At 45.2% G+C, this 17,433-nt stretch overlaps 1 protein-coding gene across 3 annotated transcripts in view; it reads right to left on the bottom strand.

The window, feature by feature from the left end:
* ANKRD52 (ankyrin repeat domain 52) overlaps positions 1-17,433 on the bottom strand; it is a 45,734-nt gene that overhangs the window by 1,286 nt on the left and 27,015 nt on the right. Inside the window, exons 19-26 of one of the 3 annotated variants that reach the window (XM_062510887.1) lie at positions 16,188-16,387; positions 8,756-8,975; positions 5,376-5,463; positions 3,500-3,583; positions 3,265-3,410; positions 2,570-2,652; positions 1,361-1,443; positions 1,088-1,179 (exon numbers count right to left, since the gene is read on the bottom strand). In XM_062510887.1, the coding sequence (XP_062366871.1) occupies positions 1,088-1,179; positions 1,361-1,443; positions 2,570-2,652; positions 3,265-3,410; positions 3,500-3,583; positions 5,376-5,463; positions 8,756-8,975; positions 16,188-16,387 (996 nt within the window). The remainder of the gene's footprint in view (positions 1-1,087; positions 1,180-1,360; positions 1,444-2,569; positions 2,653-3,264; positions 3,411-3,499; positions 3,584-5,375; positions 5,464-8,755; positions 8,976-16,187; positions 16,388-17,433) is intronic. The other 2 variants (XM_062510889.1, XM_062510890.1) reach the window with 2 other exon arrangements.

Genomic DNA, 17,433 nt, shown 5'->3' with positions numbered 1-17,433 from the left:
GAGCAAAGCATGGGAATCATGGAATGGTTTGGGTTGGGGATCTTAAATCCAGTCTTGGGACTTAAGGGACACCTCTCATCGTCTCAGGCTGCTCCAACACTTCCAGAGGTGGGGAATCCTCTGGGAAATCCACTCCAGAGCCTCACAGGGAGGAATTTCTCCCCAGTATCCCACCCAACCCTGCCCCTTCCAGCTGGAACCCACCCCTGGTCCCAAGCCCCTCTCCAGCTCTCTCTTGGAAGGAAAACAACCTCTAAAATTCACTTCCAACCCCAACTGCTCCAGGATTCCATGAAAATAAACAGCTGGGAGTGCAGGCAAAGCTGCTCAAGCCTTGGATAACTGGGGGGAAAACACAGAATCATGGAATGGTTTGGGCTGGGAGGGATCCTGGACTCATTCCAAGCCAGCCCCAGTTTGGAGGGATTCCAGCTCTGCCAGGAGAAGCCTCTGGCCACGAGCAGCAGAATTTTCCAATCTGGAACTGAGTCCCAGCTGGGCTGGGAGCACAAAGAGTGCATGGAAAGGGGAAAAAGCACATTTGCAGCACCCCTGAGACCTGGGAATGTTCTCACAGGGAATGGTTCCCCCCTCCCAGGCTGTGGGAAGGATGAGGGAATCCTGATCCTGGCTAGGGAGGCCTTGGGAAAAGAGGATTAGGGTGGGAATGATTTGAGAAAGGAAAAGTTGGGTAAGGAAGGTTTAGGTGAGGATGATTTGGGTGGGGATGGTTTGGGATGATTTGGGAAGGGCTGGTTTTTGTGGGGATAATACAGGGAGGGCCTGATTTGGGTGGTTGTGGTTTGGGAGGGGATGATTTGGGGAAGTGTTTTTGTGAGAGAATGAATTGGGAAGTGGTTTTGGCAGGGGATAATTTGGGAAGTGATTTTTGGCAGGGGATGATTTGGGCAGTGATTTGGGGACAGGATGATTCAGGTAGGGATGATGTGGGAATGGAAACTTTGGCCAGGGAGTGTGTTGTGGGTGGTTGTGACTGAGCATTCCCCGGGCTCTGGGCACTTCCCAGGAATGCAGAAATCCCACAGGAATGCAGAAATCCCACAGGAACCCCCCGGGGCACACCCACCTTCTTCATCCACAGCCAGCACGGTGGCCCCTCGGCTGAGCAGCGCCTGCACCACGGAGGCCAGGCCGTTCCGTGCCGCGATGTGCAGCGGCCTGGGGAGGGGCAAAGATGGGGGTCACAACCCCAAAATCCCACCCCAAACCCCACGCAACACCCGTCTGAGCGGCTCCAAGGGCAGGCTCGTGGCTGCTCCGAGCTCAGCTGCTCCTGAGCTCGCCCATTCCCACATTTCCCAGATTTTTTTCTTCCCCGTCCAGCTGTGCAAATACTCACATCTGCAGAGCACTGTTACTTGCATTGATAAGGCCAAGGTCTTGGGTTTCCCCCAGGATCAACAAGGCACACTTTTCATGGCCCTGGGAGGAGAGGGGAGCGGGGTTAGGAGGGCAGGAGAGGCCTGATCCCAGCAGAACGTGGCTATGGAACCATTCCGTAAACCTGTTCTCCCCCAGGTCACCTGGGCTGTTGCTTTGTCCTTCCCCCTTTTCCTCCTTGGTGTGGAAAAAACTGAACACAAGCCTCTGGTTCCCACCATGGAATGGTTTGGGTTGGGAGTGCCCAGAAAAATCCCCTCGTTTCCCGCCCCCTGCCATGGCAGGGACACCTTCCCCTGGCCCAGGCTGCTCCAAACCCCGTCCAGCCCGGCCTTGGACACTTCCAGAGATGGGGAAACCTCTGGGAAATCCATTCCAGGGTGTCCTCACTCTCCCAGGGAGGAGTTTCTTCCCAAAATCCCACCTAACCCTGCCTTGTGTCACTGTGAAGCCATTCCCACTCGTCCCATCACTCCAAAGTCCCTCTCCAGCTTTCCTGGAGCTCCTCTGGGAGTTCTCCCTGGAGCCCTCCCTTTCATCCAGAGATGAAAAAAAATCATCCCAGTCACCCCTGGGACATCTCCCACTATCCCAGGATGCCCCAAACTCATCCCAGTCACCCCTGGGACATCTCCCACTATCCCAGGATGCCCCAAACTTATCCCAGTCCATCCTGGGACATCTCCCACTATCCCAGGATGCCCCAAACTCATCCCAGTCCATCCTGGGACATCTCCCAGTATCCCAGGATGCCCCAAACTCATCCCAGTCCATCCTGGGACATCTCCCAGTATCCCAGGATGCCCCCAGCTCAGCCTGGGGCACTTCCAGACTTGGAAATGAACCTGGAAATTCAAAGAGGAGCTCTCCAGGAAAAACACAGAGGGCTTGTTGGAGCCCTGGAAACAGGGAGTTTTGTCTAATTAACTAAGCCTCACACCATTATTAAAAAAAAAAAAAACTTAAAAAAACCCCCTATGTGTTAACTGTCATCATAATAATCATAGTATTTATGTCTTGTGTACTTCAATATATCTGACAAAAATTAACAAAACTATCAACACAGCATTCAAAGTTCAAACAAGGGCTCTGTGCTGCCCAAAACCACCCAGGGGGACACGAGGGTGACACAGAGGTGACACAGTGGCAGTGCCAGCCACGTCCCCACCTTGCTGCAGGCCAGGTGAAGAGCTGTGTTCTTGTTGACATCCAGCACAGTTATATTTGCTTTAGCTTGGAACAGCAGGAACTCTGCAAGGAGGAGGAGAAACTGGTGAGGAGGAGCCTAAAAATGTCCCCAGGAGAGAGGACACAAAATGTCCCTGCAGGCTCCAGGCACAGAGAGGAGCCCAAAAATGTCCCCAAACATCCCCAGGAGAGGGGACAGCTCTGTCCCTATAGGCTCTAGGTTCAGGGAGGAGGAAGTACAAAATGTCCTCACAAGGGGCTGCCACCTGAGCTGCCCAGAACTGTCAAGGGTGACACAAGGGTGACACAGAGGTGACACAGCTCTGTCCCCACAGACTCCAGGCTCGGGGAAGAGAGGAACCAGTGAGGAGGAGCCACAGAATGTCCCCAGGTGTCCCCAGGAGAGGGGACAGCTCTGTCCCTGCAGGCTCCAGGCTCACAGAGGAGCCACAAAATGTCCTCAAATGTCCCCAGGAGAGGGGACAGCTCTGTCCCTGCAGGCTCCAGGCTCACAGAGGAACAAGTTAAGATGAACCACAAAATGTCCCCACAAGCAGCTGCCACCTGAGGTGCCCAGGGTGACACAGAGGTGACACAGAGGTGACACAGAGGTGACACAGAGGTGACACAGCTCTGTCCCCTCAGGCTCCAGGCTCAGGGGGCAGCAGCACCCACCCACTGCTGCCGTGTGCCCGTTCTCTGAAGCCACCATCAGGGGGGTCCTGCCCAGCTTGTCCGCCGTGTCCACCTCGGCCTGGTGGCGCAGGAGCAGCTGTAAACCATGGACGTTGTCTGCGAAGGCAGCAGCGTGAAGGGGTGTCCTGGAGAGGCCAAAATCCAGTCAGGGATTGGGACAGGACGAGGAGGGGACAATGCCAGGGGTGGAGGGTGACGAGGAGGGGACGCTCACCTTCCTTTGGCATCTCTGCTATTAACAATCTTGGCACCTAATGCTTCCACCAGCATTTCAGCAGTGCCGTCCTGGTTGTTAATTCTGGGGGAATGGGAGCAGAAAGGAATTAGGGAAGGGTTGGGTAGGGCTGGGGTGAGAGCAGAACATCCCAGGGGCTCCCAGGCTGGAACTGGTTTTGGGGTAAAACTCCCCTTCCAAGGACTCCAAGGCTGGAATTGATTTTGGGGTAAAACTCCTCTTTCAGGGGCTCCAAGGCTGGAATTGATTTTGGGGTAAAACTCCTCTTTCAGGGGCTCCAAGGCTGGAATTGATTTTGGGGTAAAACTCCTCTTTCAGGGGCTCCAAGGCTGGAATTGATTTTGGGGTAAAACTCCCCTTTCAGGGGCTCCAAGGCTGGAATTGATTTTGGGGTAAAACTCCCCTTTCAGGGGCTCCAAGGCTGGAATTGATTTTGGGGTAAAACTCCTCTTTCAGGGGCTCCAAGGCTGGAATTGATTTTGGGGTAAAACTCCTCTTTCAGGGGCTCCAAGGCTGGAATTGATTTTGGGGTAAAACTCCTCTTTCAGGGGCTCCAAGGCTGGAATTGATTTTGGGGTAAAACTCCCCTTTCAGGGGCTCCAAGGCTGGAATTGATTTTGGGGTAAAACTCCCCTTTCAGGGGCTCCAAGGCTGGAATTGATTTTGGGGTAAAACTCCCCTTTCAGGGGCTCCAAGGCTGGAATTGATTTTGGGGTAAAACTCCTCTTTCAGGGGCTCCAAGGCTGGAATTGATTTTGGGGTAAAACTCCCCTTTCTGCTCATCCCAGACGTTCCAAGGCCTGGAATTGCTGGAATTATTTTTGAGGTAAAATACCCATTTCAGGGGTTCCAAGGGCTGGAATTGTTTCTGGGGTAAAACTCCCCTTTCAGAACATCCCAGGGGCTTTAAGGCCTGAAGATATTTTTGGGGTAAAATTCCCCTTTCCAGCACATCCCAGAGGCTCCAACCCCGGAGATATTTTTGGGGTAAAATTCCCCTTTCCAGCACATCCCAGAGGCTCCAACCCTGGAGATATTTTTGGGGTAAAATTCCCCTTTCCAGCACATCCCAGAGGCTCCAACCCTGGAGATATTTTTGGGGTAAAATTCCCCTTTCCAGCACATCCCAGAGGCTCCAACCCCGGAGATATTTTTGGGGTAAAATTCCCCTTTCCAGCACATCCCAGAGGCTCCAACCCCGGAGATATTTTTGGGGTAAAATTCCCCTTTCCAGCACATCCCAGAGGCTCCAACCCTGGAGATATTTTTGGGGTAAAATTCCCCTTTCCAGCACATCCCAGAGGCTCCAACCCTGGAGATATTTTTGGGGTAAAATTCCCCTTTCCAGCACATCCCAGAGGCTCCAACCCTGGAGATATTTTTGGGGTAAAATTCCCCTTTCCAGCACATCCCAGAGGTTCCAACCCCGGAGATATTTTTGGGGTAAAATTCCCCTTTCCAGCACATCCCAGAGGTTCCAACCCCGGAGATATTTTTGGGGTAAAATTCCCCTTTCCAGCACATCCCAGAGGCTCCAACCCTGGAGATATTTTTGGGGTAAAATTCCCCTTTCCAGCACATCCCAGAGGCTCCAACCCTGGAGATATTTTTGGGGTAAAATTCCCCTTTCCAGCACATCCCAGAGGTTCCAACCCTGGAGATATTTTTGGGGTAAAATTCCCCTTTCCAGCACATCCCAGAGGCTCCAACCCTGGAGATATTTTTGGGGTAAAATTCCCCTTTCCAGCACATCCCAGAGGCTCCAACCCTGGAGATATTTTTGGGGTAAAATTCCCCTTTCCAGCACATCCCAGAGGTTCCAACCCTGAATGATTTTGGATTTTTTTTCACTTACACTGCACAGTGCAATGGAGTAAAGGGGTTTCCTTCAAGGTATGCAAACGGGTTGTGTTCAAGTAACAATTCAAGACAATCTTCGTGCCCTGAGGAGAGAGGGAACAGCAGGAATGGCTTGGATAAGTTTTCCCCCTGAATTCCAGAGGTTGGAAAATCCCTCCCAGACCTTTGAGGCCAAGCTGGGACTGACCCCCAGCCCTTCCCTGGAATTCCAGGGATGGGAATTCCAAACCTTCTTGAGCAGTCCCAAATCCTGACAGCTATTTTTCCATGGAAAAATCCACCCTGGCGCCCATCCTGAACCTCTCCTGGAGGAATTTGGGGTTGTTTCTTCTCATCCTGGTGTTCCCTGGGAGCAGAGCCCGACCCCACCCAGCTCTGCTCTCCCCTCAGGCAGTTGTGGGGTGAAAAGGTCCCTCCTGAGCCTCCTTTTCTCCAGGCTGAGTCCCTTTCCCAGCTCCCTCAGGACTTCTCCAGACCCTTCTGCTGCTGCTCCACCTCCATTCCCATCTTCATTCCCAGCTCCAGCCCAAAAGAAAAAAAATAAAAATAAAATAATCCAACCCTCCCCAGAGAATCCATGTCCTCACTGGCAGCAGATTTTTAATTCCAGACATCCCCTAAAGGACTCACAGCCCCTACAGGGATGTCCCTTCCTGCTCTTTTCCCATTTTAATCCCTGGGTTTTTTTGTTTTTTTTGTTTTTTTTTTTTTTTTGTTTTTTTTTAGGGAGACTGACAAAGAAAGGGGAGAGAAAAATCTCCAAGATTCCTGCCATCTTTTCCAGCAAAAAAATTCAGCTGAGCAGCAGGAACTGGGAAGAGGGAAGGGAGTAACCGTGGGAATTTTTAAAATTACAGGGTTTTGGGAAAGCTGCAAAAAAAAAAAAAAAAAAAAAAAAAAAAGAGCAGGTCTCAGAAAGAGCAGAACTGCAATTAGAGCTAAGCAGTCAGCAAAAAGTTCTATGAGATGGAGAAAGCAAGGACAAATTAAACAATGGTCTGTGTATTAAAGTTTAAAATAACTCCCTAAGCTGCAGGAAAATACATCTAGGAAAATATTAGGAAGTTCTGAACTTAATAATGGAGCTCTGTGCATTGTATTTTAAGGCTTGTAAGCATTTGAAGTAAGTAAGAATTGTTTTAACTGAAGGTATTGTGGTTGGATAAAACTACTGGCAAGGTGTTTTGTGCTTGTTGTGATTGGTCAAAAATCACCAAAAAAAAGAATCACAAAAAAAAAAAAAAATCACCCAAAAAAATCACCCCAATATCACCCAAAATATCACTCAAAATATCACCCAAAAAATAAAAATCACCCAAAAACCTACAAAAAACTCACAAAAAACCACAAAAAATCGCCCCCCAAAAAATCACCGAAGTATCACAAATCACAAAAAAAAAATCACAAAAGATCACCAAAAAAATCACAAAAGATCATAAAAAAGATCATAAAAAATACCCAAAAAAGCACCCAAAAAAATCACCAAACACCCAAAAAAATAAAAAAAAAATCCACAAAAAAATCCACAAAAAAATCCACAAAAAATCACCAAAAACCACAAAATCAAAAAATCACAAAGAATCATTAAAAAAATCATAAAATTCATAAAAACCATAAAAATCAGAAAAAATCACCAAAAATATCATTAAAAAAATAAAAAATATCATCTAAAAAAATCACAGAAAAAAAATCACAGAAAAAAATCACAAAAAACCCACCAAAAATCACAAAAATCACCAAAAAACCACAAAATCACAAAAATCAGAAAAAAATCATTAAAAAATCATAAAAATCACAAAAAGTAATAAAAATCACCAAAAACATCACCAAAAAAGTCACCAAAATCACAAAAAAAATAAAAATCACCAAAAATATCATATAAAAAAATATCATTAAAAAAATCACAGAAAAAAATCACAAAAAAAATCACAAAAAAAATCACAAAAACCCCACAAAAAAACCCACCAAAAAATCGCCAAAAAACCAGAAAATCACAAAAATTATAAAAAATAATTTAAAAAATCACAAAAATCACAGAAATCACAAAAATCACAGAAATCACAAAAATATCAACAAAAATCTCACAAAAAATCATAAAAATCACCTAAAAATCACAAAAAATCATTTAAAAAATCAAAAATATAATTTAAAAATCACCAAAAAATCACAAAAAATCACAAAAAGCCCACAAAAACATCACAAAAAAAATCACAGAAAGAAAATCATAAAAATATCACAAAAATCACCAAAAAATCCCCAAATATCACCAAAAAAAATCACCAAAAAATTGCCAAAAAATATAATTTAGAAAATCAAAAATATCATTAAAAATCACAGAAAAAAATCAAAAAAAATCGCAAAAAACCCACCAAAAATCACCAAAAAATATCACAGAAAAAAAATCACAAAAAAATCACAAAAAACCCACCAAAAATCACCAAAAAAAAATCACAGAAAAAAAAATCACAAAAAAACCCACAAAAAACCCACCAAAAATCACCAAAAAAATCACAGAAAAAAAAAATCACAAAAATATCACAAAATCACCAAAAAAATCCCCAAAAATCACAAAAAATAAAAAATCACAAAAAAATTACCAAAAAATATAATTTAGAAAATCAAAAATATCATTAAAAATCACAGAAAAAAATAAAAAAAAAAAACACAAAAAACCCACCAAAAATCACCAAAAAAAAAAATCACAGAAAAAAAATCACAAAAAAATCACAAAAAACCCACCAAAAATCACCAAAAAAAAAAAATCACAGAAAAAAAAATCACAAAAAAAACCACCAAAAATCACCAAAAAAAATCACAGAAAAAAAAATCACAAAAAAATCACAAAAAACCACCAAAAATCACAAAAAAAAAAATCAGAGAAAAAAAAAATCACAAAAAAATAACAAAAAACCCACCAAAAATCACCAAAAAAAATCACAGAGAAAAAAAAATCACAAAAAAATCACAAAAAACCCACAAAAATCACCAAAAAAAAAAAAATCAGAGAAAAAAAAAAATCACAAAAAAATCACAACTCACCCATTAAAAATCATCAAAAAAAAAAATCACAGAAAAAAAAAATCGCAAAAAAAAATCACAAAAAACCCACCAAAAAATCACCAAAAAAAGTCACAGTAAAAAAAAAAAAAAAAAAAATTCACAAAAAAACCCACCAAAAAAATCACAAAAAAAAAAAAAAAAAAAAAAAAAAAAAAAAAAAAAAAAAAAAGAAACAACAACCATTTTAAAATGAGTCGTAACCCCAAATTCTGCCCCTTTTGGCATCTCCCCGTTGTCCTAAACACGAGATGAGACCGATGCTGAGAATAAACCCCAATCCCATCTGCACAGAAACCTCTGTCCCTGACTCCTCACCACTGTAAGAAGCCCAGTGCATGGGGGAGTAGCCACTGTAGTCCACCACGGAGTCCAGGGGGTCAGTGGACAGGGCTGCCTGCAGCAGGGTCCTCAGCACCTCCAGGTGGCCACAAGCAGAGGCGAAGTGGATCGGGGTCCGGCCCTTGAAATCCCGGCACAGGACGAAGGCATCGTGGTCCAGCAGAGCAGCCAAGCAATCCTCACAGCCTGTCACGGCCTGGGGACACAGGGGGACACGGGACAACGCTAAACGCAGCTGCCAGCCTGATGTCACAGCACTGTGACATGATTGGGGACATCAAACACCCAAAATTCTGCTGCCAGCCTGATTTCACATCACTGTGTCATCATTTGGGACATCAAACACCCAAAATTCTGCTGCCAGCCTGATTTCACAGCACTGTGACATGATTTGGGACATCAAACACCCAAAATTCTGCTGCCAGCCTGATTTCACAGCACTGTGTCATGATTTGGGACATCAAACACCCAAAATTCTGCTGCCAGCCTGATTTCACAGCACTGTGTCATGATTGGGGATATCAAACACCCAAAATTCTGCTGCCATCCTGATATCACATCACTGTGTCATGATTTGGGACATCAAACACCCAAAATTCTGCTGCCAGCCTGATTTCACAGCACTGTGTCATGATTGGGGACATCAAACACCCAAAATTCTGCTGCCAGCCTGATTTCACATCACTTCGTCATGATTTGGGACATCAAACACCCAAAATTCTGCTGCCAGCCTGATTTCACAGCACTGTGACATGATTGGGACATCAAACACCCAAAATTCTGCTGACTTCCTGATTTCACAGCACTGTGTCATCATTTGGGACATCAAACACCCAAAATTCTGCTGCCAGCCTGATTTCACAGCACTGTGTCATGATTTGGGACATCAAACACCCAAAATTCTGCTGACTTCCTCATTTCACATCACTGTGCCATGATTTGGGACATCAAACACCCAAAATTCTGCTGCCATCCTGATATCACATCACTGTGTCATGATTTGGGACATCAAACACCCAAAATTCTGCTGCCAGCCTGATTTCACATCACTTCGTCATGATTTGGGACATCAAACACCCAAAATTCTGCTGCCAGCCTGATTTCACATCACTGTGACATGATTGGGACATCAAACACCCAAAATTCTGCTGACTTCCTGATTTCACATCACTGTGTCATGATTTGGGACATCAAACACCCAAAATTCTGCTGCCATCCTGATATCACATCACTGTGTCATGATTTGGGACATCAAACACCCAAAATTCTGCTGCCAGCCTGATTTCACAGCACTGTGTCATGATTGGGGACATCAAACACCCAAAATTCTGCTGCCAGCCTGATTTCACAGCACTGTGACATGATTGGGGACATCAAACACCCAAAATTCTGCTGCCAGCCTGATTTCACATCACTGCGTCACGATATGGGACATCAAACACCCAAAATTCTGCTGCCAGCCTGATTTCACAGCACTGTGACATGATTGGGACATCAAACACCCAAAATTCTGCTGACTTCCTGATTTCACAGCACTGTGTCATGATTTGGGACATCAAACACCCAAAATTCTGCTGCCAGCCTGATTTCACATCACTGTGTCTTGATTTGGGACATCAAACACCCAAAATTCTGCTGCCAGCCTGATTTCACATCACTGTGACATGATTTGGGACATCAAACACCCAAAATTCTGCTGCCAGCCTGATTTCACATCACTGTGACATGACTGGGGACATCAAACACCCAAAATTCTGCTGCCATCCTGATTTCACATCACTGTGTCATGATTTGGGACATCAAACACCCAAAATTCTGCTGCCACCCTGATTTCACATCACTGTGCCATGATTTGGGACATCAAACACCCAAAATTCTGCTGCCAGCCTGATTTCACATCACTGTGACATGATTTGGGACATCAAACACCCAAAATTCTGCTGCCAGCCTGATTTCACATCACTGTGACATGATTTGGGACATCAAACACCCAAAATTCTGCTGCCAGCCTGATTTCACAGCACTGTGACATGACTGGGGACATCAAACACCCAAAATTCTGCTGCCAGCCTGATTTCACATCACTGTGTCTTGATTTGGGACATCAAACACCCAAAATTCTGCTGCCAGCCATTCTGCTGCCATCCTGATTTCACATCACTGTGTCATGATTTGGGACATCAAACACCCAAAATTCTGCTGCCAGCCTGATTTCACATCATCCTCTGATGTTCTGGGACATCAAACACCCAAAATTCTGCTGCCAGCCTGATTTCACATCACTGTGTCATGATTTGGGACATCAAACACCCAAAATTCTGCTGCCAGCCTGATTTCACAGCACTGTGACATGATTTGGGACATCAAACACCCAAAATTCTGCTGCCAGCCTCATTTCACAGCACTGTGTCTTGATTTGGGACATCAAACACCCAAAATTCTGCTGCCATCCTGATTTCACATCATCCTCTGATGTTCTGGGACATCAAACACCCAAAATTCTGCTGCCATCCTGATTTCACATCACTGTGTCATCATTTGGGACATCAAACACCCAAAATTCTGCTGCCAGCCTGATTTCACATCACTGTGACATGATTTGGGACATCAAACACCCAAAATTCTGCTGCCAGCCTGATTTCACATCACTGTGACATGATTTGGGACATCAAACACCCAAAATTCTGCTGCCATCCTGATTTCACATCACTTCGTCATGATTTGGGACATCAAACACCCAAAATTCTGCTGCCAGCCTGATTTCACATCACTGTGACATGATTTGGGACATCAAACACCCAAAATTCTGCTGCCAGCCTGATTTCACATCACTGTGTCATGATTTGGGACATCAAACACCCAAAATTCTGCTGCCAGCCTGATTTCACAGCACTGTGACATGATTTGGGACATCAAACACCCAAAATTCTGCTGCCATCCTGATTTCACATCATCCTCTGATGTTCTGGGACATCAAACACCCAAAATTTTGCTGCCAGCCTGATTTCACAGCACTGTGACATGATTGGGGACATCAAACACCCAAAATTCTGCTGCCATCCTGATTTCACATCACTGTGACATGATTTGGGACATCAAACACCCAAAATTCTGCTGCCAGCCTGATTTCACATCACTGTGTCATGACTGGGGACATCAAACACCCAAAATTCTGCTGCCATCCTGATTTCACATCACTGTGTCATGATTTGGGACATCAAACACCCAAAATTCTGCTGCCAGCCTGATTTCACAGCACTGTGACATGATTTGGGACATCAAACACCCAAAATTCTGCTGCCAGCCTGATTTCACATCACTGTGTCATGATTGGGGACATCAAACACCCAAAATTCTGCTGCCAGCCTGATTTCACATCATCTTGTGATGTTCTGGGACATCAAACACCCAAAATTCTGCTGCCAGCCTGATTTCACATCACTGTGACATGATTTGGGACATCAAACACCCAAAATTCTGCTGCCATCCTGATTTCACATCACTTCGTCATGATTTGGGACATCAAACACCCAAAATTCTGCTGCCATCCTGATTTCACATCACTTCGTCATGATTTGGGACATCAAACACCCAAAATTCTGCTGCCATCCTGATTTCACATCATCCTCTGATGTTCTGGGACATCAAACACCCAAAATTCTGCTGCCAGCCTGATTTCACATCACTGTGACATGATTTGGGACATCAAACACCCAAAATTCTGCTGCCAGCCTCATTTCACAGCACTGTGTCTTGATTTGGGACATCAAACACCCAAAATTCTGCTGCCATCCTGATTTCACATCACTGTGTCATGATTTGGGACATCAAACACCCAAAATTCTGCTGCCAGCCTGATTTCACATCACTGTGTCATGATTGGGGACATCAAACACCCAAAATTCTGCTGCCATCCTGATTTCACAGCACTGTGACATGATTTGGGACATCAAACACCCAAAATTCTGCTGCCAGCCTGATTTCACATCACTGTGACATGATTTGGGACATCAAACACCCAAAATTCTGCTGCCAGCCTGATTTCACATCACTGTGACATGATTTGGGACATCAAACACCCAAAATTCTGCTGCCAGCCTGATTTCACAGCACTGTGACATGATTTGGGATGTCAAACACCCAAAATTCTGCTGCCAGCCTGATTTCACATCACTGTGTCATGATTTGGGACATCAAACACCCAAAATTCTGCTGCCATCCTGATTTCACATCACTGTGACATGATTTGGGACATCAAACACCCAAAATTCTGCTGCCATCCTGATTTCACATCACTGTGTCATGATTTGGGACATCAAACACCCAAAATTCTGCTGCCACCCTGATTTCACAGCACTGTGACATGATTTGGGACATCAAACACCCAAAATTCTGCTGCCAGCCTGATTTCACAGCACTGTGTCATGATTTGGGACATCAAACACCCAAAATTCTGCTGCCAGCCTGATTTCACATCACTGTGTCATCATTTGGGACATCAAACACCCAAAATTCTGCTGCCAGCCTGATTTCACATCACTGTGTCTTGATTTGGGACATCAAACACCCAAAATTCTGCTGCCAGCCTGATTTCACATCACTGTGTCTTGATTTGGGACATCAAACACCCAAAATTCTGCTGCCATCCTGATATCACAGCACTGTGTCATGATTTGGGACATCAAACACCCAAAATTCTGCTGCCAGCCTGATTTCACATCACTGTGTCTTGATTTGGGACATCAAACACCCAAAATTCTGCTGCCAGCCTGATTTCACAGCACTGTGACATGATTGGGGACATCAAACACCCAAAATTCTGCTGCCAGCCTGATTTCACATCACTGTGACATGATTTGGGACATCAAACACCCAAAATTCTGCTGCCACCCTGATTTCACAGCACTGTGACATGATTGGGGACATCAAACACCCAAAATTCTGCTGCCATCCTGATATCACAGCACTGTGTCATGATTTGGGACATCAAACACCCAAAATTCTGCTGCCAGCCTGATTTCACATCACTGTGTCTTGATTTGGGACATCAAACACCCAAAATTCTGCTGCCAGCCTGATTTCACAGCACTGTGACATGATTGGGGACATCAAACACCCAAAATTCTGCTGCCAGCCTGATTTCACAGCACTGTGTCATGATTGGGGACATCAAACACCCAAAATTCTGCTGCCAGCCTGATTTCACAGTACTGTGACATGATTGGGACATCAAACACCCAAAATTCTGCTGACTTCCTGATTTCACAGCACTGTGTCATGATTTGGGACATCAAACACCCAAAATTCTGCTGCCTTCCTGATTTCACATCACTTCGTCATGATTTGGGACATCAAACACCCAAAATTCTGCTGCCAGCCTGATTTCACAGCACTGTGTCATGATTGGGGACATCAAACACCCAAAATTCTGCTGCCATCCTGATTTCACATCACTGTGACATGATTTGGGACATCAAACACCCAAAATTCTGCTGCTATCCTGATTTCACAGCACTGTGTCATGACTGGGGACATCAAACACCCAAAATTCTGCTGCCAGCCTGATTTCACATCACTGTGACATGATTTGGGACATCAAACACCCAAAATTCTGCTGCCAGCCTGATTTCACAGCACTGTGTCATGATTGGGGACATCAAACACCCAAAATTCTGCTGCCTTCCTGATTTCACATCACTGCGTCATGATTTGGGACATCAAACACCCAAAATTCTGCTGCCATCCTGATATCACATCACTGTATCATGATTTGGGACATCAAACACCCAAAATTCTGCTGCCAGCCTGATTTCACATCACTGTGACATGATTTGGGACATCAAACACCCAAAATTCTGCTGCCAGCCTGATTTCACAGCACTGTGTCATGATTGGGACATCAAACACCCAAAATTCTGCTGCCAGCCTGATTTCACATCACTGTGTCATCATTTGGGACATCAAACACCCAAAATTCTGCTGCCAGCCTGATTTCACAGCACTGTGTCATGATTGGGACATCAAACACCCAAAATTCTGCTGCCAGCCTGATTTCACATCACTGTGTCATGATTTGGGACATCAAACACCCAAAATTCTGCTGCCAGCCTGATTTCACATCACTGTGACATGATTGGGACATCAAACACCCAAAATTCTGCTGACTTCCTGATTTCACAGCACTGTGTCATGATTTGGGACATCAAACACCCAAAATTCTGCTGCCAGCCTGATTTCACAGCACTGTGACATGATTGGGACATCAAACACCCAAAATTCTGCTGACTTCCTGATTTCACAGCACTGTGACATGATTGGGACATCAAACACCCAAAATTCTGCTGCCAGCCTGATTTCACATCACTGTGACATGATTTGGGACATCAAACACCCAAAATTCTGCTGCCAGCCTGATTTCACATCACTGTGACATGATTGGGACATCAAACACCCAAAATTCTGCTGCCAGCCTGATTTCACATCATCTTGTGATGTTCTGGGACATCAAACACCCAAAATTCTGCTGCCAGCCTGATTTCACATCACTGTGTCATGATTTGGGACATCAAACACCCAAAATTCTGCTGCCATCCTGATATCACAGCACTGTGTCATGATTTGGGACATCAAACACCCAAAATTCTGCTGCCACCCTGATTTCACATCACTGCTTTGTAGTTTAGGACATCAGACCTCAGAATTCATAGAATCTCAAAATCCCAGAATCCACAGAATTCCAATATTTTACCACTTTTTCTGTAAAATCCTCACCCCCGACACACAATTTCCACACTTTGTACCATTTCCTGTCCATCCCCATCCCAGACAAAATTTCCCATATTTTACCACTTTTTCTCTAAATTCCTACCCCAGATGGACAATTTTTGTATTTTATCCCATAAATCCCCACCCCACACACACCATTCCCACATTTTATCCCAGTTTCTCTCCATCCCTCACCCCGCACACACCATTCCCACATTTTATCCCATTTTCTCTCCATCCCTCACCCCGCACACACCATTCCCACATTTTATCCCAGTTTCTCTCCATCCCTCACCCCACAAACACCATTCCCACATTTTATCCCAGTTTCTCTCCATCCCTCACCCCACACACACCATTCCCACATTTTATCCCAGTTTCTCTCCATCCCTCACCCCGCACACACCATTCCCACATTTTATCCCAGTTTCTCTCCATCCCTCACCCCACACACACCATTCCCACATTTTATCCCAGTTTCTCTCCATCCCTCACCCCACAAACACCATTCCCACATTTTATCCCAGTTTCTCTCCATCCCTCACCCCACAAACACCATTCCCACATTTTATCCCAGTTTCTCTCCATCCCTCACCCCACACACACCATTCCCACATTTTATCCCATCCCCAGTCCCCCTCACCCCCCGGTGCAGCGCTGTCCGGCCCCTCTTGTCCGCAGCGTCGGCCGTGGATCCCTTGTCCAGCAGCAGATGGACACAATCCACGTGGCCGTTCATGATGGCCAGCATCAGTGGGGTCCTGCCACAGGAAAGGGTTGGGGAATTGGGGGGTTTGGAATTCTCTGGCCCCAAAAACTGCCTGGGTGTGTTGGGATTTGCGGGGTTTGGGAAGTGATACCTGGGTAAAGGTGAGAGAGGAGAGGGTCGGGATTCAAGTTGTGTTACTGGGATAACTGGGTGTGGTGTGAGGGATAACTGGGAATGAGGGTGAGGGAAAATTGGGAATAGAGGTGAAGGAAAATCGGGAATGGTGGTGAAGGAAATTGGGAATGGTGTGATGGATAATTGGGAATGAGGGTGAAGGAAATTTGGGAATGGTGGTGAGGGATAATTGGGAATGAGTGACAATTGAAAATTTGGAATAGAGTGTGAGGGATAATTGGGAATGGTGATGATGGAAAATTGGGAATAGAGGTAAAGGAAATTGGGAATGGTGATGATGGAAAATTGGGGAATAGAGGTAAAGTAAAATTGGGAATGGTGATGAGGAAAATTTGGAATAGAGGTAAAGGAAGATTGGGAATGCTGGTGAGGGAAAATTGGGAATGGTGTGAGGGAAAAATTGGGAACTGAGGGTGAGGGACATTAATGGTGGGTGAGGGATTATGGGAAATGGTGATGAGGGAAAATTGGGAATAGTGGTGAGGGAAAATTGGGAATAGAGGTGAGGGCAATTTGGGAATGGTGATGAGGTATAATTAGGAATGGTGGTGAGGCGATAATTGGGAATGAGGGTGAGGGAAAATTTGGAATAGAGGTGAGGGATAATTGGGAATGGTGGTGAGGAAAAACTGGAATGGTGGTCAGGGAAAACTGGAATGAGGGTGAGGGACATTAATCGGTGGTGAGGGCATTATTCGGGAATGGTGATGAGGGAAAATTGGGAATAGAGGTAAAAGAAAATTGGGAATGGTGGTGACACCTCTGGGATATTAAGCAGGAAGAAATTTCTGCTTAAATTAATTTTCAAAGGTTCTTCAAGTGGGTGGGACGAACTGAGCATGACCATCATTCCCATCCTTCCACCATTCCCACCATTTTGATTCATTCCCCCACCATTCCCACCACTCCCATTAATTCCCCATCATCCCCACCATTCCCACCCCCCTGCGCCCTCGGGAAGGAGCAGCAGGAGCTGCCAAGGATG

Source organism: Cinclus cinclus, chromosome 30 (genome assembly GCF_963662255.1).
Source record: "Cinclus cinclus chromosome 30, bCinCin1.1, whole genome shotgun sequence".
Lineage (NCBI taxonomy): Eukaryota > Metazoa > Chordata > Aves > Passeriformes > Cinclidae > Cinclus > Cinclus cinclus.
Note: the sequence above shows the minus strand (reverse complement) of the source record. Positions and strands in the feature narration are given on the sequence as shown.